We start from the raw sequence: 24,328 nt of genomic DNA on the forward strand, positions 1-24,328 counted from the left end.
GCGCTGACGGCGGCGGGCGGCGGGCGGGGGAAGATGGCGGAGCTCGGTAAGAAGTACTGCGTGTACTGCCTGGCCGAGGTGAGCCCGCTGCGCTTCCGCTGCACCGAGTGCCAGGACATCGAGCTGTGCCCCGAGTGCTTCTCTGCCGGCGCCGAGATCGGCCACCACCGCCGCTACCACGGCTATCAGCTGGTGGACGGCGGGCGCTTCACGCTGTGGGGGCCCGAGGCCGAGGGCGGCTGGACCAGCCGCGAGGAGCAGCTGCTGCTGGATGCCATCGAGCAGTTCGGCTTCGGAAACTGGGTGAGCGGCCGGCACGACGCGCACCTGCTCGCTCCGTGCCCGCGCCGGCGGGGAGGCGGGCGCAGAGAGGTGCAGCAACCTGCCCAAGGGCACACAGCCAGGAAGTAGCAAGGTGGGGGTTCGGACCGTGGCTTTCCTGACCTCAGGAGGACTTCCATAGGTGTTGGCCGAAGCCAGACACTGTGGGCAAGACCCGCGCCTGACCCGAGTCGAGTTGCCGCTCGGGGACAGGTCGGCGGACTTGACAGAGCAGTAGGAGCGCGGACTGGCGAAGGACTCGGTTCTGCCCCAGGGAACGGTGGTGGTGGTGGTGGTGGTGGTGGTGGTGGTGGTGGTGGTGATGGTGGTGGTGGTGGTGGTGGAGGCCAGACAGGCTTCACGCCCGCCCTCCGCCTTCTCAGGCGTCCGTGCACTTGCTTTGTACACGGCCCCGCTGGCTTTGTGCGGTTGTCGGGGCGTGTGCCCTGTGTCCCCCGGCAGGGACTCGTGGCTCCCCGGGTCCCCACCAGGCCCGGGACACCCTAGGACGAGTGCTGGGTGAGTTCCGAACAAAGGAGCTTGGGCCGGGAGTGGGGTGTGGAGGCCGAGCTGAGAGGCCAAGGCGAGATCGGGGCTCGTGTAGGCCAGCGGGGTCGTGTGCTAGGCCCTTGGGGGGTGGGGGGAGAGGGGCTGCTCTTCTCTGGACAGTCTCTGAGGAGCTCTCCCCCTTGGGGCCGGGCAGCTTTCATCCGCGTCCACCTGCAGGCACGATGAGAAGTAGCTGGAGAGGAGCCACGACCCCAGCTCCTTAATCTTTCCAGACCCTTCCACACGAGGCCCCCCTTCCTTCCCCGACCCGGTATTTCATCTTGCTGCTGCTTCTCTGGCAATACTCCCCTCCTCCTGGGCTCCCTGTGGAAGACTTTTCCACACTTCTCCCCTCATTCCCAAACCTGGCCTGCTTTCCTTTCCATGAAGTGAGCCAGCCTCCGGGGACTAATACCCATTCTGCAGCCCTGGGAATCCTTCCTCTTCTCTCAACTCCCAGACACGCACCGCTCCACGAATCCTCACCTGAGCGCCAGCATGGCGATGGCCATCCTCTGAAAGCCTCATTTTGTCTTGAAATGCGTTGATGTGCATTGAGCGTCTGCTCTGAGCACACTGCGCAGTGCTGAAGGACTCTGCAGGAAAGAAAGGCCTGGTCTCTGGCTTCAAGCGGCCTTCAGTTGTTTGAGCCAGGGCCTCTTCCCTAAGTTCCAGCCTTCGATGGTGAGCCGTTACCGGGCGTCCTCCCTGCTCATCGCTCTGACATCTTGACCCTACGTGACCCAGACCTGCCCCCGCCTCACTGAGTTTCGCAGACTGCAGACTCAGAGCCCTCTGTCCTCGGGTCCTTCTTCCAGGCCCAGTTGGGCAGCAGCTGTATCTCCAGCGTATTTCCAGAACCTAACCACTGCTCACAACCTTAGTCCAGGCTGGTGTTTCTCTCTTGCCTTGACCACCTCTGGGACCTCCTTAGCTGGTCTTCCTGCTTCGGTCTTGTGCCCTCCAGCCCATTCTGTGCACCATGATCAGAGTGATCTTTGCGGACATGTCCCAACACATCGGCGTTCGGCGGCTTCCAGGTCCACCTAGAGTAAATCTCATGGCCTCCGGAGACCTCAGCTGCTACCCCTTTGATCACTTTTTCCCTCTTCTGCTTAGAGTGCTCTTCCTCCCGTTCATGGCTCGTCACTGGCCTTTCTGCTTCCACATCAGAGCCTCGGAGAGGCTTCCCTCTCCATTCTCTCCGCACTTCTCTCTGCAGTTGTTGCCAAAAATAGCTAAGGTGGCCCCAGCGCTTTGCTGAGTGCCAGGCAGTGTGCTGAGCAGTTTGTTTCCCGTGAAATCTTCCCAGCAGCCCTGGGCAGCGCGTTTTGAACTGAGTAGCTACACGTCAGAGTGTCAGAGTCTGTACTCCCAGCTGCCCTGCTCCCTGGTCCACGCTGCCTTCCCTGCAGCACCGTGGGGGAACACATGAGGACTAAACTGTCTGTAGTATTTTGGGGGGAGCATGGGGCTGGAAGGGGGCCCTCTCCAAAGCACTACTCTTGAAACGAACGTGCACAGGAATCACTGGGGAGCTTGTTGGACTGTGGATTCCTCCTCAAAGCAGCCAGCAGTCTCAGCTCTTAGAAGAGACAAAGCCGGAGGAGGAGGGGCTCGGGCCTGGGTGCCGAGGGGGCTTCTCCCTGCTGAACCCGCGGTGGGTTCAGGGGGAGGCCAGAGATTCCGCCTGCGGACCACGCCTGGAGTGCTGCCAGACTGCGGGCTCTCGTGTCTCTCTAGCTGTGCTCTCGGGCCACCTGCTCTACCCGCTAGACTTCATTGTGCTTCATCTGAGGCTCTTCTGCAGTTCTGCGTCGTGGGGTTTCCTTCCGAGCACACGTCCAGGTACGTGCACATAAGCGATGTGTCCCACGTGTGCCGTATTGAGCATGTGCCCGTTCTGAGTGAGGCTCTTGGCATGCGTACCCCGTCACGTGCTTTTCACAACCGCTCCGGGAGTGGGTTTTTAGTTTACAGGCGAGGAACAGCGACTTGGAGAATTTAAAATACTTGTCCATACTTGTCCGGGATGCTTTGGCTTTTGTCACCCGTAGAGTCAGGGCTCAGGTGCGGGCCTGGCTGATTCCGAAGTATGGGCCTTAACCTCTCGTGTAAGAGCATTAAATACTGTGGGTCAGAGGCTGGGAGCTTACTGGTGCAGCTAAAGGTGTGGCCGGCCTGGAAGGGCTTTTCAGAGAGGCAGAGTCTTGACCTGGTTCAGTGGGAGGTCAGTGTATGGGACGGGCAGCAGGGAGATGGCCAGGGGACCAGGGGAGTGCAGGGTTCACGGCTGGGGTGCCGTGTGGAGAGAGGCAGCACACGAATCCCTAGCAGTGATGTAGAGGAAGGTGAGCCTGTTCGCTCTAATTTTTCAGATGTCACATGTGACCTGTTACCTCCAGATGGCATTGCTCTGTGTGGGATTCCTGGCGGGGGGGAGGGGGGTGAAGTCAGGCGCTGTTTGCTCCCATTTGCCCGAGGGCTGAAGCGCAGACTCACAGGGACGGTGTGGCTGAGGGACGCTCACGGTGAGCCCGGGAGGGTTTGCGGAAGAACTGTGTAGCTGCGCTCTGACACTGTGTGCCCGTGTCTTTGAGGAGGGTGGGGAGATGCCTGTGAATATGACACCAGGGAAGGGTTGACAGGTGGACAGTGAGCCAGAGTCACATCACAAGGGTGTCGAGAGCCTGGAAGCAGCCGGTTTTGTGGTGGGTGCTGCTCATGTTCAGAGCTAAGAGATACAGATCTTTCTGGAAACCACTGTGGGTGAAGGAACGTGGCAGAGCCGGAATTTGACCCAGGTCCTCTGACTCCATGCCCAGAACCATCTGTCTCTGGTTTCCTGAGTGCATGCAGAGTTCCCTGAGGAGTCCCAGATTCCCAGGCCCCCCCCCCCCCCCCGACCTCCTGAATTGGCATCCGTAAGGGTCTGGAAATACGTGTTTATAGAAAGACCCCCATGGAGTTCGGATGTGGTCCACGCAGCCATGTTTGGGAACCGTGGGAACGTTCACCTTCTCACCAAGGCGGAAGGCCCTTCTGCGTGTTGGTTAGAACGGGTAGGCCCATCCCAGGAGCATCCTGACAGTGGGGTTCTTAATTGCCATCAAGGAGAGGGAGGGGGAGGGAAGAGCCCAGCTGGAGAAGCCAGCCAGAAGTAAGAGATTTACGCAGGGCAGTGGTTTTCAAACTGCAGTGTGACTCAGAACACCCTGGGCAGGGGTGGGGGTGGGGGGACGCGTGTTAAAACACAAACCTTGCCCCCTCCTGCCTTGGTTCTGGGTTTAGAGTCATAGGTCTGGGGCCTTGGGGTCTGGTGTGAGAATTCACATTTCTCCCAACTTCATGGGCGATGCTGGTGGTGCTGGGGCTGGTTCGGGGACCCTACCCTTAAGAACCTTTGATGTAGAGAGAGTAAGACCCCCTTTTCTTTTATTGTGGTAAAATACAAATAACATTTATCATTTTTTTTTTTAGCATTTATTTATTTTTGAGACAGAGAGAGAGCATGAACAGGGGAGGGTCAGAGAAAGAGGGAGACACAGAATCTGAAACAGGCTCCAGGCTCCGAGCTGTCAGCACAGAGCCCGACGCAGGGCTCGAACCCACGGACCGTGAGATCATGACCTGAGCCGAAGTCGGATGCTTAACCGACTGAGCCACCCAGGCGCCCCAACCATTTTTTTAAAGTAAGCTCTACACCCAGTGTGGGGCTTGTGCTCACGACCCCGGGATCCGGAGTCACACGCTGTACTGACGGAGCCCACCAGGTGCCTCTGTTTTAGCCATTAAAATTTTTTTTTTTTAACATGTATTCATTTTTGAGAACAGAGAGAGACAGAGTGCGAGCCGGGGAGGGAAAGAGAGACAGAGGGAGACACAGAATCCGAAGCAGGCTCCAGGCTCTGAGCTGTCAGCACGGAGCCCGACGCGGGGCCGTGAACTCACGAACCGCGAGATCATGACCTGAGATGAAGTCGGACACTTAACTGAGCCACCAGGAGCCTCTGTTTTAGCCATTTTTAAGTGTCCGATTCAGTGACATTAGTTACGTTCACGCTGTCGGACAGCCGTCCCCACCAACCACCTCCAGAACTTTCTCATCGTCCCAGACAGAAACTGTACCTGTTTACACAACAGCGCCCTGCTTGCCCCGCCCCCAGCCCTGGGCGCCCACCTCCTGCCTTCCACCTGGGAATTTGGCTCCTCTTGGGACCTCACATAAGAGGAATTCCCCACCATTTGGCTTTTTGTGACTAGTTTATTTCGCTTAGGTTAACACCCTCAAGGTTCATTCACGTAGGGTGTCTCAAAGTCCTTCCTGTTTAAGGCCGAGTAACATTCTGCTGTGCGTCCGTCCCACTGTCCATCCGACCGTCCGTCCAGCGCGGATGCCCGGGCTGCTCCCACCTGTGCTGTTGGGAGTTGGCCGCGGTGGGCACGGGTTGCACACGTGTCGGAGTCCGCGCCCGCCCTTCTTTCAGGTAAACGCCTCGCGGTGGAATGACTGGGTCACCTGTTTCCTGTTTTGAGGCCCCGTCGTGCTGTGACACACTTGGTGAGGCTCTCACAGGTGTATTTGACCCGAAAGGTTCTCGTCCCCTCGAGGGCCAGTCACAGCTGTGTGAGTTCTCTGACTTTAGAGAGGAGGCTGGGGAACCTGGAACCGAGGATTGCAGAACGTTCCCACGTAAGCGGATTCAGGGGCCAAGGGAAATGGGGTCCCTGGAACGGCTGGTGACCCGTAAGGACCGACGACAAGCCGGTGTTAGTCGTCGGCCTCTGATGTGGGAGGTGGCACCGACCACCGGTGTGTCTGCGGGGGAGGCGGGGGCTGCACGGGGACGGCCCGGGCTTGGTGGCCGAGCAGCGGGTGCCCCGTCCTCCCAGCCCCTGAGAGGCGGGTGGCTCTTCTCTAACCTCTGCGGGTGACCGGAGGCCGGACCGGGCGGGATGCAGCTGGCAGACGAGGCCCGGGTGTTAGGCCGGCGACCGGTCAGGCGACACTGGGCCCGGCGGGCGCGCATCCCACAGCTCGGGAGGGACCGTGTCCCGCTGTGCTGGGCTCACACACTTGGCTGAGCGAGCTGCCAGGCAGGAGAGCGGGAGGCCGGCCGCGGGGCTCTGGGTCTCGTCCCCCCTTTTCCTCGGGGCCGGAGCCAGAGCGGTCCCTCCTTGCCCGTTAGGACACAGACACCCCTCAGCCCTCTGTTCTTCGCTGGCCCTGCGCAGGCCTCTTCTCCCTTCTGCTGTCCCCAGCTGCTCCTGGGGGCTCTGCTTGCAGGGCGGTCCAGGGACCCGTGGGTTCGTGTGCTGGGCCTTCTGGCTGCTTCTGTCTCTTTGAAGCTTCTTGCCTTGAAGAAGAAGGAAGCTCCGCCTCTGAGTCTGGCTCCCGAGCACTTGGGGAGGCAAGCCAGCCCTGGCCTTTGCCTGGTGCCTCAGGGCAGGTGCTGCTGGTTGAGGAGGGGTGTGCCCTGAGGGCGGGGGCGGGTAGCAGGGCTCCTGCCCGGGGAGGTGCTCTGGGAAGCTACAGGTAGCAGAGCCGGCCTGTACACGAAGAGGGCACGTACCCCAGACATTGCCGGGGGGGGGGGGCGCTGAGCTGGAGACGGTGCCGTTCTAGGGGCGCGGAAGCCCTGCGGTCTGGCCCCGCTCTGCCTTTTTAAAGGATCGGGAGGCATTTGACTGCACAGCTCTCCCGGTGGTGCGCACCGTGTCGTTTTCCCGGATGACAGTGGTGACAGGGACGTGTGCTCTGGAGTGAGACTGCCAGCTCCGGAAGCCCCGGGGGGAGCTGCAGCCGAGGTTTGAGCTGCTCGTCTGTGCAGTGGGGCTGACGGGGGATGCATCCAGGTGACCCGTGCAGACGCACACACCTGTTCATTGTGACGATGGTTTACTTTATCCTAACAAAACCCTGTGAGACGAGGGACGACAGATGAGGAAGCTGAAGTTGGGAGGGTGAGGATCACAATCCACGAGCGGCCCAGCCAGAACCCACACTAGCTCGGGGGGTTACCGCGGGCTCCCTGGAGGAGGGGACCTGGGTGCGGGGCGAGAACAAGCTGCGTGAGCGACAGCAGCCAGCCCCCGGCTAGGGCCATGCGTCATCTGCTCGCCCCAGCAGCACGACGCAGGTGGTGGTGGTGCTTCCCTAATTCCGATGAGGAAACGGAGGCACTGGGAGCTTCAGTCATTTGTCCAAGTCCTCAGTCAGCGAGGGTGGAGCCAGTACTGGAAGCCACGCCTGGCGGCACCGAGAAAGGGCTTTCCCAGCAGGGGTTCCAGGGCACCTGTGGCCTGTGGGGTCTGACTGGGGCCGGCGCGGATCTGAGAGGCCCTTTGGAAACACGTGTGTCTTCCGGCCGACCTGACAGATTCGTGCCGCCCAGACCCCCAGACTTGGTGGACTAGTTATGTCGAAAGAAAAAAAAGTTCCGAAGGCTGAGTTGCTAACTTCAAGTTTGCCGGGTGAGGATATTTAAAAAAGGAAAAGGTCCAATTAATAATCTGTTACCGTTTTGCAAAAAAAAAGATTATCTTAGTACTGCCCAATAAGAACATAATCTGGCAATGAAGGGCCGTCCTTTAAGTGGAAACGTTTAGCTTTATGGGAGACCCTTACATCATCTGTGTTTTATTTAATTTTATTACCTAAAAATATTTTTTTAATGTTTATTTTTAAGAGACAGAGTGTGAGTGGGGGAGGGGCAGAGAGAGAGGGAGACACAGAATCCGAAGCTGGCTCCAGGCTCCGAGCTGTCTGCGTAGAACCTGACGCAGGGCTTGAACCCATGAACCAGCAAGATCATGACCTGAGCCGAAGTCAGACGCTTAACCGACTGAGCCACCCAGGCACCCCTTTAATTTTATTAATTTTATTTATTTTTAAGTTTATTATTTTGAGAGAGAAGACACAAGTGAGGGAGGGGCAGAGAGCGAGGGGGAGAGAGAATCCCAAGCAGGCTCATGCCCAGCACAGAGCCCCACGTGGGGCTCCATCTCACGACTGTGAGATCACGACCTGAACCAAAATCACTTAACTGACTGAGCCACCCAAGCACCCCTTGTCCCTGTGTTTTAAAATTTTCCCCTTCGGGCTCTGTGCTGGCAGCTCGGAGCTTGGAGCCTGTTTCGGATTCTGTCTCCCTCTCTCTCTGCTCCTCCCCTGCTCGTGCTCTCTCTCTCAAAAATAAATAAATAAACGTTAAAAAAAATTTTTTTTAATTTTCCCCTTGATCACGGGCCAGTGCAGTCTGAGAGGCAGTGGACTCGCTGATAGGAGCCTCTAAAGGTTTGTCAGGCAGGAGTGACCCCGCTGGGTTTGCTTTTGTCTGGGGGATGTGCCTGGCAGACAGGCCTAGCTGAGGAAGTGTTTGGGCGGCTGCAGGTGTGTGCAGGCCACAGAACAGAGGAGAGAGACCCTGAGCGGCTCCGCTGGCGGGAGCCGGCCCACACACATCGCCCACGATTTCTCTGGACTGTTCTCTCCTTCCTGTCCCTGCTCAGGTGCTGGAGGCTAGCTCCAGTGAGCCATGAAAGGGCCGGAAGGAGACCAGACCGCCCAGAGAACCCAGTGGAGTCATGACTCACTGGGGTGCTTACTTCCTGTCCTGGAGGGGAGGCGTCCTAGTGGGAGTCCAGTGACCTTGGAGAGTAGACTTTAGAGCCCCGGTCAGTGTCCTGGAGGCGTGTTTTCCTTGATTTTTCAAAGGACTTTAAGGAAGTAGTGGACCTCTCTCTCCTTATCTTTTTCCAAAAGTGGTGTCTTTGTTTTTAGTTAACATAAAGAAACAAAACTGGGATTGTGTTACTATAGACTGTGGGGTGCTGACCCACATGCTCCTTGTGTTGGAGAACACCAGCTGCAGGGTACATTTATGTGGTTTCATTGAGTTGAACTTGCCTGTCCAGATCTATTCCCCCAAACCCACTTTGTTGCTTCTGCCTGCCCATCCACCTGCGTGTCTGCCTGTCCATCTGTCCGTCATCTATATTAAGCAGAAACTTTGGTCTTGAACACGTGAGGGAAAGAACTGCCCTGGCACCGCTCTGCTGCTGTCACCTGTGGTGCTGTAGTGAGGTGACAGGACACTTTGTCCCTCACGAGAGGGAGGCAGGTCTTGCGTGACTGCTGACACATGAAGATTAAACATTGAGGGGGTGGCGGGCAGGATGCTAGGAGAAGGTGGGGTGCTGTGTCTCTTGCCGTGTTTAATCCTCTTTTAAAGTATATTCCATACTGTAATTCAACTCCACGGAACCTGTCTGTCCTCTGTGGATTCTTGTTAGAGCCAAAGCTGTGTCTTCACTCTCGTTTAGACTGTTCCCTTGTCATGTTACTCTCTATTTCAAAGTCTTTGAAAATTCAGGTTTTGTGTGTTTTCCTGGGCCTTCGTCAGTGATCATTAAACTAAGGTAGCGGCCCCCGGGGGCGATTCTCTTCCAGTGGTAGCCGATGGCCAGCATCATTCCTGGTAGGTCTCTTAGCTGTCATTGGGCAACGGATAAGGTTGATCAGTCAGGGGGGTCCTGGGCCCCTGGTGACCAGACGCTGGCCCCTCTAATTTGTGGCTTCGTAAATACTCATAACCTGGGTCCATGTGAGAGTCCAAATCCCCCTCTGTCACGCGAAGAGGGGCCAGATGTCCGGAGTATCGGCACAGCTGGCTGACCTGCCTGGCCAGGTGGGGAGCCCAGGCTGTGGGCGTGAAGCAGGAGACACCTCGTGTTCCAAGCCGCGGTCACTGGTCAGCCTGCATCCATGTGTCCCTAGGAGGGTGCATGTTTGTAGAGCGTGACATTGCTGTTGTCACCTGCCTGTCAATGTAGAGCAACACTGCATCTGTCCGTGGCGGGGGGGGGGGGAGGGGGGGCGCTGTTCACGTAACGGTAGAGTCCTCTCTTAAGTACTGTTTTCTTTTTTTAACATTTGGATGTAAATCTTAGAATTCTTTAACAGGGAATTAGGAGGCAGAATTTACTTTAAAAAAAAAAGTTATTTATTTTGAGAGAGACCACATGTGCAGTGGGGGAGGGGCAGAGAGGGAGAAAGGATCCCAAGGAGACCCTGCACTGTCAGCGCAGAGCCCGACTCGGAGCTCGGTCCCATGAACCGTGAGATCATGACCTGAGCCGAAATCAAGAGTTAGATGCTTCGTTAACCAAGCCACCCAGGTGCCCCTTAACCTTATGTTTTAAATTAAATAACTTTTATTTTAGATTCATTCAGAGAAGTGAAAAAATAGTACACAAAGTTCCCATATACATCCGTCCCATAAACCTCCCAAAATGTTAGCATCTTGCATGCGTACGGTGTAGTTCCAGAAAGCAGGACGTCTGCATCGATGCAGAACCGTTCTCTCACCGTGGATCGGCCAGGGGCCCACCCAGGAGCCCCCAGTGATGTCTCGCTGACGTGTCTCCTCCAGTCCGGATGGTTCTTCCTCTGTCTCTTGTGACTGTGACACGTTCGGGGAGTGCTGGCTGGTATTTTGTTCAGCTGTAATTCGGGTTTGGCTGCTGTGCTGTGGTGCCAGGTCCTGGGCCCACAGCCATGCGCAGAGTGGGACAGAGTCACTCTTCTGACACTTCCTCCCATTGGGGGATTGCTCCTTACAATTTAAAATTGGACAATGTGTTCATACAGCTGAAAACAGTTAAGCTGTAAACAGGTGTATGGTGGAGTGGCTCCTTCCCAGCTCAGCCCTGCTGCCCCGGGTGGCCGAGTGTCCTGTCGTGTCCTGATGTAGCCCCAGCAAATAGCATCTTGTCTTCCAGCTCCTTTGCACAAAAGTAGCAGCGTGTACACACGCTCCCGTGATGCGTTTGCACTTGCCTTGCGTGTGTGAGGGGACCGTTGCTGGGCGAGGGCGGTCCCGTGTGTCCCTGCTCCGACCCAGTGCTCCAAGGCTTCCCTGCGGTTTCTGTTCTCTGCTCTCGTTCCCAGAGTGTCAAAGGTGATAGGAAGAACCTCTAAACAAATAAATAAAAATACCTTGGTTTGGTCAGATATGATTCGATGTGACTCCTCAGAACCCTTCTGTTTTTCAGGATTTAAATTTCATCCTGGATGTGGTGCTCTGAGCATCCAATGGTTTTTGAAAGGCAGATTGCCGAGGTTCGGGGTGAGCAGACGTTCTCTGGGAGGGCGGCTCGGCTTCTGCACGCTCACAGCCGCTGTCTCTACAGGTCTCCTCACCCGGCCAGGGAGGGAGCCGAGGCCTGGGCCCGACTTCGTAACCGCGCGAGCCCGGATTTGCAGCCCGGCCCCTCCGGGCCTCCGGTGAAGGGGCACCCCAGTCCCTCCCCCAGGAGGCTCCCCGGACACTCGACTCTGAATTGGTAGGGGCCGCGGCCACTGCGGTGAGGGGTGGGGGAGCCGACGGGCGAGGCTTGGCCATGCCTCGGGCTGCCCGGCCAGGCCACTGGGGGCTCAGGCTGGGCACACGTGGGCATTTCCGCCCTCCGGATCTTCCCGAAAGGGATGGTGTCGGGGACGGTGTTCTTCCGGCACGGCTCACCAGGGTAGAAGGACACCCACCGGCCTGTGCTGGCCACCCCCTCACTCTCGCAGAGCCGGCTCCTGCACCGGAAGCCTCTGCCCGTGCTCTGTCCACGGTGCCCGCAGCACCTGTGGAGGCGAGGGGCTGACCCCTATCTCCCTTACTGGTAAGAACCCGAGGCCCAGAGATGGGAAGTGACCAGCATGGGTCACACAGGGGCAGCAGATGCTGGGGATGATTGTGACTTGGTTTGTTTTTGGGTGTTTTTTTTTGGGGGGGGGGGGGGAGCCAGATGCTTCCTGGGAAATATAATGAACAGATTTGATGCAAATGGTAATGTTTTAGAGAAGTTAATCATGTTCACAGTCCATCTCCTTAAGACCAGAATCTGGTTTTGCTTTAATTTTCCCTTTCTTGGCAAGAGGCCTTTGCCATTAGGCCCCAGCATCGCCCCTGTCCCCGGGCTGTGGAGCCCTGCACCGGGCACTTGGTACCCAGTGGGAAGAGTGCCCCGTGTGCCTGAGGTGCGGGCCGGATGTGGGGTGGGAGCGTGGCCCTCCCACAGCGCCCCGTTTGTCACCAGTCAGCCCCAGTGGGTTGGCTGCTTTCTCGGATTCCAGTTTGGCCTTTGGGGGTGCAGAGACCACCCCAGTCTTGCAGGGGTGAGTGTCACTGGGGCGCAGAGCAGCTGATGTGGGGCCCTGGCGGCCGCCAGAGCCGAGAGAGCAGAGTGCAGGGTGAGTGGGGGCTGGAGGCAGGGGCCGAAAGGCTGCCGGTGAATGAGTGCGCATTTCGGGCAGCTACTTTGTGAAGTGGCTTTAGCGGTTGACTAAGGAAGAGGCCTCTTGGCAGAAGGAAAAGATTGGGGGAGCTGTATAATTTCCTCTCGTTAATAACCCTGTGTTCACGGGTCACCTTCTGTGGGAGTGAGTGCTCGCAGCACCGGGCGGATTTTAACTACCCAACTGTGGACGCCGTCATCAGTGATGGTCCCCACCCCTTTGAAAGGCATTTACCTGGTCCTCTGCACCGCCACCTAGGAAAGGGACAGGCTGCCACCTCCCTACCCCCCCGGGGGCCCTGGAGGCGGGCAGTGCCGTGGAACAGGGTCCCTCCTGTGGTCGGGAGCCCTGGGCGGGCAGCTCTGGTCGCACTGGGAAGAGGCAGGGCACCTCAGGAGCTCTGTGGCCACTGCCCACCCGTGTCCTGTTCCGCTCACAGAGTGGGGACAGTCTGCTGGCCCCGAGAGTGCAGGGTTTGCAGTGGGCTCTGCTGGTCCTTTGCAAGGACCCAGGAGAGCAAAGTCTGGACCTGAGATGGGGGTTCCGGTGTCAGCGTGCAGCCGACTCCAGCAGTGAGCCCCGGCAAGCTGTGCCTGCCCGGGTCATCCCTGCCCGTATGGTCCCTGACGGCTCCTTCTAGTGCCCACATCCCTGCCGTGGGCCCAGCTTACAAGGAGGAGCCATCGAATGCCCTTTGGGGGTGGGGGAGGTGTGGACAGGAAGCGGTCCAGGCACACCTTTGTGAAAATGTTCAGCGAACCGTGCAAGCCCCGAGCCCGACACTCCGACTTTGGGAATAACTTGTGACCTCTGTCTTGTAGGAAGATATGGCCGCTCACGTTGGAGCTTCCCGCACCCCCCAGGAGGTGATGGAGCATTACGTAAGCATGTACATCCACGGAAACCTGGGGAAAGCCTGCATCCCCGACACCATCCCCAACCGGGTGACCGACCACACGTGCCCCAGCGGAGGGCCCCTCTCTCCCAGCCTCACCACCCCCTTGCCTCCCCTAGACATCTCGGTGGCCGAGCAGCAGCAGCTGGGCTACATGCCGCTGCGCGACGACTACGAGATCGAGTACGACCAGGACGCCGAGACGCTCATCAGCGGGCTCTCGGTCAACTACGACGACGAGGACGTGGAGATCGAGCTGAAGCGCGCGCACGTGGACATGTACGTGCGCAAGCTCAGGGAGAGGCAGCGGCGCAAGAACATCGCCCGCGACTACAACCTGGTGCCCGCCTTCCTGGGCAAGGACAAGAAGGACAAGGAGCGGCCGGCCAAGCGCAAGATCACCAAGGAGGAGAAGGAGCTGCGGCTGAAGCTGCGGCCGCTCTACCAGTTCATGTCGTGCAAGGAGTTCGACGACCTGTTCGAGAACATGCACAAGGAGAAGATGCTGCGGGCCAAGATCCGCGAGCTGCAGCGCTACCGGCGCAACGGCATCACGAAGATGGAAGAGTCGGCCGAGTACGAGGCGGCGCGGCACAAGCGTGAGAAGCGGAAGGAGAACAAGAGCGCGGCGGGCGCCCGGCGGGGCAGGGAGGACGGCAAGGACGGCGAGTTTGCGGCCATCGAGAACCTGCCCGGCTTCGAGCTCCTGTCCGACCGCGAGAAGGTGCTCTGCAGCTCCCTGAACCTGAGCCCCGCGCGCTACGTGACCGTGAAGACGATCATCATCAAAGACCACCTGCAGAAGCGACAGGGGATTCCCTCCAAAAGTCGCCTGCCTAGCTATTTGGACAAAGTGCTAAAGAAAAGGATTTTAAATTTCCTCACGGAAAGTGGTTGGATCTCCAGGGACGCCTCCTGAAGCGGCAGCGTGGAGAGCCAGGAGGGCCGGGGGTGAGGGTGGGGGAAGGAAACGCTCTTCCCCCCACCCGTTGTTGCTCTTTCTTAAGCAAATTGAGTTCCTTTCTTGTAGGCTATAAATTCTTTTCGTGGTCCTCTGAAAGAAGCAATAGTAACGATTTTACGTCGGATCACGGGGGACGCCGATACAGGTCTATTTTAACGTAGTCCTAAGGTGATACCTTAAGGTGACGATTGGCCTTTATGTTCAGTCTGGGGTTATGAGATTGGGTAATTTCCTTTTGCGTCTTCCCTTTGGTACGCAACTCGTGCTGTGGGTAAGAGGAGCGACTTTCCGCCCGCCAGCTGCCAGCTTTACCCTGTGACATGACCTGTGGCTGGTGCCGGGGGCTCCCTTGGAGGTGGGGGGGGGGGTATGGCCACCCACGCGGACACCCCAGCACAGCCCCAGCACACGGCACTTTAGGTGGGGGCCAGGGTGGGGCAGGTGGGAAGTGAGGCTGGAGAAGCACGGGAAGTTTCCACAGAAGCTTTAGAGGAAGACTCTGGGGTTGAACAGGGTCCAGATGAGCTTCTCCTTGACTGTCGGCAGCGTGGGGTTCCAGCTTGTAGTTCCCAAGTCGGGAAACCGCCCCTTGCCCCGTTTCCGCTCACTTCGGGCAGGCACGGGAGCCCTGGGCAGGCTCCCTTGTGTGCAGAAGGGGCCAGGGGGGAGCTTGGGTGCGGGAGGGTTAGCATGGGTGCCGGGATTGAGCCAGCTCAGGGGGCTGCTGCTTGCTGCTCTAATGCTTGCGACGCGTCTTACTCGGAAGAACTCGTTCTAGAAGGTTTACGCCTCTGAGTTCTGGAGTACACTTTCTCCAGGATTTTCATCGCGGTCGCAGTTACCTTTTTCCGCTGAAACTGACCTTGACTGTGCTAGCTTGGCTCAAGCATCTTCGGGTGGTGGCCGGCGCTCTGCAGACCAGCCGGCTGGACTGGGCTGCTCACACAGCAGGGTCTGGTGGAGCAGGAAGGAGTCTGGAGGGCGAGGCCCTGCCTTGCTCCTCTGGGTCCCGGTCTTGGACCGCTCGCCTCGGCTTTTGCCCAGGGCCCTCATTCATGGATATACACGGTACCTTCCTTCTGGAACTTGAGTCATTTGTCTTCCTGCTGCTCAGGGTTGGTTCTCATGTCTTAAGACCCTGCTTTAGAGTCAGAGTGACCGCAGACCCCAGCACCCCATTCTTCCTGGAGCTCATCCTGCCTCTCCTGCCCCCATAGCTACCAAGAGACTTGACCTTCCAGAATGTTTGGGCTTGAAGTTAACATTAAAGTGAAGTTATTTGAAAGACAAGAGAAAAAAAGACCCTCATCATTTCCAAGGACTTAATTACGGTGCCTTTTCCTTTCTTTTTACACCCTCCTGTTCCCCAGGGTAAATTTTTCAGCATTAAATAAAACATTTCAAATATACTGTATGTGGCTTTAGTTGTAAAGTACATTGCATGCTGGCAGAAAGCGCTCCGTTAGCTAAGCCCAGGACTTCTCTGTGGACAGAAGGGAAAAAACCAGTGAGCAGTAGTACTACTCACGAGGCCACCTCTGCATCGTCCCCCCACCCCCACCCCCCTGCCCGCAGGGTAACTATGGTTGGCAGAGGGCAGTGCCATCTACCACGGAGCAGTGATGGAGATGGTGCTTAGTGTTGACGGGAGTCTTAGCCAGTGATTCTCACCTGAAGCTCCTGGACCAGCAGCATCTGTCCTGGGAACCTGCTGGAATTGCGGACCCTTGGGTCCCACCCAGCCCTGGAGATTTGGAAACTGTAGGGCTGGGGCCCTTAGAGCAGGTTTTTTTTGAGTCTTCCAGGTGCCTGGGATGCAAGCTGTTAGCTACTCTGCTGTTGGCATTCATTGGATGTTCTACATCCGGTTCCTGGTTTGGTGAGGTTGCCAGACTTAAGCTTAAGAAGCAAAAGATCCCTGTCAATGTGTGGCCTAGGCCAAGGGCTATCAAATGAAAAATGTGCTTATGCAAGTTTTTAGTGTATGTATCTTTTGGAGAGTAAGAAGAATTTATTTAGGCTTGACTGTTTTAAAACACAGTGAATGCCTAACTTACGCTAAAGTACTAACACAACAATGTGTTATGAGCAAAAGTGACTTTATCATGGGTTGCCTCTGACCCCATCAACTCCAGCTGTTACGGTCACGCTAGTCCTTACTGCTCCTGCTGGCTCAGAGTCCTTGAGTTTCCATATGTAATGCTCCTGAAAAATTAGCCCCCATAATCCCATGGAATTGGTTTTCAAAATTTAAACAGACTTTGAGCCAAAGAAAGTTAGATAATCCAGTTATTCAAAAGAATGTTTTCCGGATGGCCGACATCCCAGGAATGTGTAAAACCCCGAACTCTACAATTTTTATCACCTTTTACATATTCACAAGTCGGGAACAAAGTGGTGTCAGTGCTCCTCAAGCTGCAGGTGTGAGACAGCTTACGGAGTCAGGATGGGGACAGCGTGGGACAGGCTCTAGCTCAGCACTTGTGTCAGACCAGTTTTCCCTCCAAAGTGTTAACTTTGCTTTGTTAGGCGGCCCTCTTTCCCTGAAGGTGGCGGTTCACCCAAGAGGTGCGTCCAGCCCGGAGCCAGGCCGCGAAGGCTCCTCGTGAGCAGCCTGTGCCGGCCCGATGGTCTGCACTGAACGCGTCCAGCCTGCAGTTCCGCAAACCCCAAGAGGATGCAGTTACCGATCTCATTTCCAGTGTAAACAGGCATGTACTTAAATGTGTCCCCACTGGTGGCGACACTGTGGTGAGACGCAGTCCAGCCGTCCACCTCTCGGCCTCAGCTCTCAGCAGCGGCAGCTCCGGCTCCAGTCGACAAGGGAGGGGGCTGCACCCGTTTGTAGAAATTCGTTTGAGAGTCACTTATGCCGCTTTGGTTTTACAGAGGAGTTCCAGGAAGGTGACCCGAGATATTCCCAGCTACACAAAGGGCAGCGCTGTGACCCCAGCTGGGTTTTCTCAGTGCCCTACACTGACTGCAGTTCTGGGGCAAGTTTTTGACCAAGTAATTTAAGAGTGCTTAAAGGAAAAGAGAATGTTTTGAAGTGGTATAAATTAAAATTTTAATTATGGGAATATTACCTACATCTTTCAAAATACAAGCAAAATAAATTGCCCCACCTTTATATGCAGTAAATGAATTTAACAGTGTTGACCTTGACTCCTACAAATAGCTCCTGGAAGCAAAGGCAGTGGAAGGTTGGATTCTCTCTGGTTTGTAACGTCGCTCGCTCCACTTTCCTCTCCATGTGAATGAGGAGTGGAGGGGAGGTGTTCTGCTGCAGCTCCTGTGTGTGCGCGGTCCCCTTCCTGGTCCCCTTCCCAGGTCTGTGGGTGGAGACATCTGCCCCCAGCAGAGGCCCAGTTACATGCCAGCCTGTGGCTGCACCAGAGGGAAGCTGACCTGTGCGCGGACGTGGGCCAAGCACATGGCCTTGGGATTTGAGCAGAGAATGGGAAGACTAAGTCACACGTAGTAGGTGGATCCCCTCCACCAAAGTACACAAAACAGTTATCAGAAAGTAGGAAAATAAAACATATTAGGGCTTTAATCCTCTTAAATAAAATTTAAAAATTAAACATTAACATTTCAAATATACCAAGCATGCAGCTGTCAGATTCTGAGAAAGTCCACCTTACTAGGGAAAATAACCTCCAGGCCATCAGTAAGTAGCTAATACAGATCTGGACATTTCTACAAATAGATGAAAGAAACAGGGCAAAAGCGACCGGTTTTGTCAAATTCAGTTACCGGCAAAATAAGGTGGTGAGGGCTGTTCAGGTGCTCGTGCTCACTTCCCGTCTCCAGAGAAAAGCCGGAGGCCACTCACGGCAGCTAGACGGTAGGTAACCAACTATAAACGACCCCACGTACTCCAGCAAGGGCATCGTGGAACTGTTCCGAGCAGGAACGTGCTTAAACCCTCGCCTTCCCTTCACTGGATGGAGGCAGCGGGCTGAGCACAGGGGACAGCGTGGTTCCTGAAGACACGTACTTGGCTTACGACACGTGGACATCGCCAGGCCGTGAGCAGATCGAGCTCATGTCATCCGTGACACCAGGCTCCAGTAGCGTCCCGCTGGCCTGTTCCGTAAGCATGTGGGGCTATTAAAGGTGTATTAAAAATCAACGAACAGACTCCCGAATTAGAGGTCATTCACACATCTGTGCAACCGGCTGAATTCTCTGTTTAGCCGCTGGTTACTACAGTTTTCCAACAAGATTTGGGAAAGGGTCAAAAGTAGAGAAGAGATGAGCCAACCTTTCAGGAGTTACAGCAAACGATCTCACAGGACCCAGGGCAGCCCTGCGGCGGCCGCTACGCCGCCTTCACCACCCCCACCAAGGCGGGCCGCAGGGTGCGCCCGTGTAGCTTGTAACCCACTTTGCTGACCAGCGCCACCGTGCCCGGCTCCTTCCCCTCCACCGGCGTGTGGAACAAGGCCTCATGCTCATAGGGGTCAAACTTGGCCCCCACGGGGTCCAGCCGGAGCAGGCCGTGCTTCGTGAACACCTTCTGGATCTGGAGCTCCGTCATCACGAGCCCCTCATACAGGTTCTTCAGGTGCGGGTTGTCGTCTTTAACCTCCTCCTTCGGGACACTCTGCGTCGCCTTCTCCAAGATGTCTGCGACCTCCAGCAGGTCCTTACAGAAGCCCTGGATGCCTAGATGAGGTGGAAAGACCTCGTCATCTGCATTCCCCGCCCACTGCTGCACAAGCTATTGAACGGTAGCCTTGCAAACCGTTCACCTGTCCTCGAATGTTCGTGGTATGTTTAGGGGAAAAAAAAAACCCCACCCCACAAAAACCAAAAACCTTTTCTGGGTTCGGACCAGAGCTAACTGGGCACGAAGGCAAACAGCTAACGACATGCAGAACCGCACCCCCCGCAGTGCTGCCCGGGCTGAGAAACCCCGCGCTCGCACACATCGCCCCGCGGACGTCACCGCTGCTGCCCACAAACCGCAGGCCGAGTGGGGCGGGGGCAGCTGCGCTGGGTCAAAGTCCCCCAGACGCACCCTGGGCCTTAACCTCACGTCACCTAACAGAAAAAACAACACAGGAGAAAAGGCACGCAAAATCCAAGGCGGTGTATCCCAGCGGGTGGTGTGCGGTTTCAGGACAACGTGTCAGATGCTGAGCGAAGCTGGGGGTGAGCGGAGCGCTCGAGCGGGGACCTCCCTCCCCCACGGCTCTGACGGGGCACGACGCGGCATCCCGTGCCTGGCTCTGCAGGAGGCAACACCTGTGTATGACTTCCTGTCACTTTCCCTCCTGCTTTAAAATGGAATTTAGGGGCGCCTGGGTGGCTCAGTGGGTTAGGCGTCCTGACTCTTGATTTCAGCTCAGGTCTTGGTCTCACGGTTTGTGAGATTGAGCGCCGCATCGGGGCTGTGCTGACAGTCAAGAGCCTGCTTAGAATCCTCTCTCCCCCTTGCTCTCTGCCCCTCCCATGCCCTCGTGTACGCATTCGCTCTCAAACTCTTAACAAATAAGTAAAATGGAATTTAAAAATTCCTACCTAATAAAACCACGTGCGTCTATCGTGGATTAAGCTTGTGACAGTTCTTGGGGAACTGCCTGCCCTCACGGACTGGACGGTCTGAGAGACCGGCACCAGGTAATCCCACAGGTGACAAGTACGATTACAGACCACACCCCCAGAAGGAGCATTCCAGGGCGCTGAGGAAAGATCCTACTAAGGGGCTACATTTAGACTGGAGAGTCAGGGGAGAGGTCTGTGAGCCAAGGCCTGAAGTTATCCAAACATCTGAGGACTGAAGAGCGGCCACTCTACAGGGAAGAGGCGGGCCCAGAGTAGAGGAAGGTTCCAGATGGGTTAGCAGAACGGGTGGACATGTGTCCCAGCTGCACAGGCCCGCTTTGGTCTCAGCTGCAGACCACCCCAGTAAGGCAAACATCTCAAAAAAGAGAATCAAATGAATGTTGTGGTTTCTCAGAGCAAATCAAATTATGTTTATGCTGTAATCTATAAGTGTAAAATAGCATTATGTATAAAAAAACAGCATACCTTAAATAATATTTTTTCCCCAAAACCGCTAACCATCATTTGAGCTTTTGGTGGGTTGTAACCACAGACTGTAACAAACATAACAATAAAAAGGTGGAGACGTTGTGAGAATTACCAAAATGTGGCACAGAGACATGAAGTGGGCAGATGCTGTTGGAAAAATGACTTGCTCGACATAGGGCTGCCACAAACCTTCAATCTGTAAAAAACTGCGTTATCTGCGAGGCGTAGTAAAGCGAGGTATGCCTGTGTTTTAAAATCCCTTTGGCTCAGACCAGGGCGCAGGCGGCAGAGGGAAGTGGACGGATGAGAGACCAGCCGTTCACCACTCGTGGGACGGGATGCGCGTGGGGCCAAGGGACAGGAAAGGGTAACTTCAGATTACTGATCTAAATAAGCACTAGGATGGATAACAGAATCATCTACTAAAATGAGAAAGAAAAGCACAGATAGAGCGAAAATCGAAATACCTGTGAGACATCCAGGTAAAGACAGGGAGCACACACAGGACACACAGGAGTAGAACTCAGAAGAAATGTCTGAGCCACAAAGAACCTGTGCGTGATGCCTTTCAGACCCACTGGAGGGCGAGTCTCCTGGGGAGCACGACGACAGGAGGGGAGGCCAAGCCCCAATCCCTGAAGGACCCAGGCATTTGAAGGCCAGGCAGATAAGAAGTCAACGAACGGCATTACCACCAAAAGGAATAAAAAATACGTTGAGAAGAGATCTGCTATCTGTTCAGTGTGGCAGCACGAGACCTGGATCTTGGTGTCCACTTGACTGTGAACCTACAGTGTATCCCTGGGCAAAGTATTTAATGTCTCACCGTGAGCCCGAGGTGGTTCTAGAATGTGGGAGAATGATGCCTGCCTGCCGGTTCCGTAAAAAGAGTTCAGCGAGTACTCAAATTGCAGCCTTATGTTCAACGGACACCACCACCATTTACTGGCTCCGTGACGCATGGAGAGTCATTTAAGCCTCAATGACCTCGAGTGTAAAATGGGAAGGACAGTAACACGAGTATGTAAATGCTGACAGTGCAGACGGCTTAGATCTTTCTAACGGGTTACTGCTGAAGTAGCTAAAGAAAGATCATCAGGAAGGCCGACCTGCTGGAATTATCTGCAGGCTCAGACAACCTCAGGCTAACCAAGGTCTGCACGCAGTAGGGCAGTGAGCACACTCCTTACTGGAGGGATTACACCTAGAATTCTAGTGTGAGTTACAACCGTGACTTTTGCTCCTTACAACTTTACTGCTGACCCATTTCAACTACAGAGAATGCACCCAGCAGCCTCTCCACTGCCTCACCCTGGCGGATTCTGCTGTCTGACACCCACAGACGCACTCCGCCCACCTTCCCCACCTCACAGTTCTCTAGGATTGATATCATATGGTGTTTAAAGTTACCATATAATTTTGCCTCTTCCACCAATTTTTGGCTCCTCTGTCGCAAATTCTCAGTATCTGCCAAAGCTCGCTTATATTTTTCCTAAAAAAAGAAAAAAACAGGAAATTTACATGAATGAATCATGGAACGAATTCATGAGAGCAAATCTGACATTAGCAAACTCCAAGTCAAAACACAGATAACATTTACCATGTTTGGGATTTTGGACCACAGGCAGTGCAGCTGAATACGCAGAAGTAAGTTATACCTGTGTCCTTATTTTCAATGCGTGGAGAGGAAAATGTCAAGGTGCCTCGCATTTATACTGCCCCCGTGTGCACAGCTGGGAAAGGGCGAGGAAAAACATCTACTTTCTCGTGGCTCTGATGGTTTCATCACCCGTCAAGGAAGGACCACTCACTTCCTCGGCACAATTTCCAGCCTCAGGGGATCCCAGAAGGCTGGTTGGGGCTGACGCACCCAGTTTCCACACCTGAAGGGGTTGAGGAGAACCACAGCCCACCGAGGAGATAAAACCCCATCTGCGAACCTTCGATACTTTGAACGTTGCCCAGACGTGGCTCCATCCCAACATTTGCTGGGTAGCGATCACTGAACAATGGCGCCCTGTTCGTTTTTCCAACTTCCCCGTCATCGCGCTCGTCTACTGAGCGCTCCTGCCTTAACATGGGCTCAGTTACTCTGGGGCCTCTACCCTCACCTGTCTTCCGTCTGCAGGCGGTTCTAGTGCCGTGGTTAAGAAGCCGGCTCTGGAGGCTCAAACCTTGGCTCTGCCACCCTGTAGCTAAGTGACCTGGGGAACTTCACCTAACCTTTCTTGGCCTCAGTTTCCCCATCTGTAACCAGGGCTCTAACGGTTGGCTCACAGGGTGTTGTGAGGATTAATATACACAAGGTGGTAAGAACAGAGCCAGTATATAGCGTTTGATATTATCATTGGCAAATCCTTAAAGGCCCAGACTTGTGCCACCTATGCCTCTTCATGTGAAGTAACAATCAGTCTTTCTAACTAGTTCATGAGACTCCCTGCCTCCCTGGAAGAGCACAACCACCACACCTCTGGCCCCAACCCTGGTCTTCCCCTAAGACCCAGCTCAAGTGCCAAAGTGAGTGTTCCTCACCTGTAAAGACCGTCTCAAGTCTTAATTCAGCACAATCTACGCGGCGCGTGAAAATGATTCCCATGCCAGAGCCAGAGCCACACAGGATTTGGGTTCGAGTCCCTTCTTCAGCAAGAAGCGGCTATGGGTCCCAACGGGCGAATGACCAAACTTATCCAAAGAACCTCGCCTGCAGTCCAACAGACCACACTCCCCACGAGAGCCTGTGCCACCTTACCACGGTCTCCTTCAGCTGCTCTTCTAGCTTGGCCTTCTCGTCCAGGAGTATCTTCTCTGCAGAGGGAGTATCTGTCTTCTGTTCATTCTGACCCACGTCCTCTTCCAGGTTCTGGCCGCTGTTCTTCTGTTTCATAGCGGTGCACAACAGCCGAGGAGAGGATCTAAGATACGTCCACAACGCTATGAATTAAGACTGTGGGTTTTCTGCTTAAAAGTCAGATGTGTGAGGGGCAACCGGATGGTTTGGTTGGTTAAGTGCCCACCTCTGGATTTCGGCTCAGGTCATGATCTCACGGTCCGTGAAATCGAGCTCTGCATCGGGCTCTGCGCTCAAGAGTGCAAAGCCTGCTTGGGATTCTCCCTCTCCACTCTGCCCTCGCTTGCACATGTGCACACACACCCTCTCTCAAAATAGAAACATTTAAAAAAGGTATCTACAGACAAGGTACTATAATTTTGGGTTTAAACACGATAAAAGAAGAACCACGTGCTCCGGAAGGCTCAGAGTAGAATGTTTCTATCTTTGGGGAAATGGAAGACCGTGAAAGGCTTTGTGCAGAGGGGCTCTAAAGGACAGATAAGAGTTACGCATAAGGAGTCTGGACTGGAGGTAGGAAAGCGGAGGGATATACAGGGGGAAACCAAGAGCTCTGAAACGAATACTGGAAGTGACTTTAGATCTTATCCAATCTGACCCCCACAGGAAAAAGGTTAAGTCATAAGCCCAAGGTCACGAAGTTTTTAATGAATGACAGAATGGTCTTAAAACTCAGATTTCTCTTAAGAGCTGCTCTTAATTGTGCCGCAGTTCAATCTGAAAATAAACTCTAGTCAGTTTTCTTCCCAGATTAACTGCCTCAATGAACCGGAGAGTTGTCAGTACGCAGAACACACGTACAAGGAGGTTTCCGGCAGCACAGCAACAGGCTGGGAACAGAGCGCTCGTCAGAGGGGACGTTGTTGGATAAACTGTTGCTTCCACAACATGGACTACTCCGCAGCCACCAAAAACAACGTCCGGCTCTCCTCTCTGGGACACGCTACAGCTGTACTGTGCGGTAACAGATGCAACGGAGAGAAACCGGCCAAACGCGACGCCCTTTCTAAGGACGAACCAGAAATCCTGTGTACATACCCTGTGTCTCAGGCCCGGAGAAGAATGGAAGGACCCACAGTTACTAGGAGGAGGACCGCACTAACCTTTCTTTCGTGTTTTATTTTTGTGATTTAAAACAGCTCAGAACCTAAACACTCAGTGTGCTGTTGTGAGGCCGGTCTGATTTTTCCGTGGTGCTGATTCCTGGGTGGGAAAGTCGCAGTCATTCTGCAGTTCCGCTCTGCTCCGCGGTCCCGATTCCTGTGGCTCAGCCCACACAGGGTCGGGGAGCAGCGTGGCAGGGGAACGACAGGGAAGAGTCCGTGCCCAACCGGTTCTCCAGAGAGCGAGACTGAGCCTCATGGAGCTTAGTTGCTCTTAGAGCCATGACGGCTACTCAGCTCTCACCCCCACCCCCAC

General features: G+C 55.2%; 2 protein-coding genes across 2 annotated transcripts in view; one reads left to right on the plus strand and one right to left on the minus strand.

The window, feature by feature from the left end:
- Positions 1 to 6: 6 nt before the first annotated feature.
- TADA2B (transcriptional adaptor 2B) lies at positions 7 to 15,433 on the plus strand. Its single transcript, XM_040488575.1, has 2 exons — positions 7 to 303; positions 12,982 to 15,433. Exons 1-2 carry the CDS (start codon positions 34 to 36, stop codon positions 13,972 to 13,974), a joined length of 1,263 nt encoding a protein of 420 aa, XP_040344509.1. The 5' UTR covers positions 7 to 33; the 3' UTR covers positions 13,975 to 15,433.
- Positions 15,434 to 18,170: 2,737 nt separating this feature from the next.
- GRPEL1 (GrpE like 1, mitochondrial) overlaps positions 18,171 to 24,328 on the minus strand; it is a 7,470-nt gene continuing 1,312 nt past the window's right edge. Inside the window, exons 2-4 of the mRNA XM_040488589.1 lie at positions 22,811 to 22,973; positions 21,472 to 21,553; positions 18,171 to 18,690 (exon numbers count right to left, since the gene is read on the minus strand). Coding sequence (XP_040344523.1) covers positions 18,344 to 18,690; positions 21,472 to 21,553; positions 22,811 to 22,973 — 592 coding nt within the window. The 3' untranslated portion in view covers positions 18,171 to 18,343. The remainder of the gene's footprint in view (positions 18,691 to 21,471; positions 21,554 to 22,810; positions 22,974 to 24,328) is intronic.

Source organism: Herpailurus yagouaroundi, unplaced genomic scaffold, assembly GCF_014898765.1.
Source record: "Herpailurus yagouaroundi ecotype Mexico unplaced genomic scaffold, PumYag 28, whole genome shotgun sequence".
Taxonomy (NCBI): domain Eukaryota; kingdom Metazoa; phylum Chordata; class Mammalia; order Carnivora; family Felidae; genus Herpailurus; species Herpailurus yagouaroundi.

What these genes read in the sequence shown, in the direction of transcription:
- TADA2B (XM_040488575.1), top strand. Translation starts at nt 34, where the DNA reads ATGGCGGAGCTCGGTAAGAAGTACTGCGTGTACTGCCTGGCCGAGGTG. An exon ending in AGTTCGGCTTCGGAAACTGG is followed by an intron (nt 304 to 12,981) that starts GTGAGCGGCCGG and finishes TCTGTCTTGTAG; the next exon opens with GAAGATATGGCCGCTCACGT.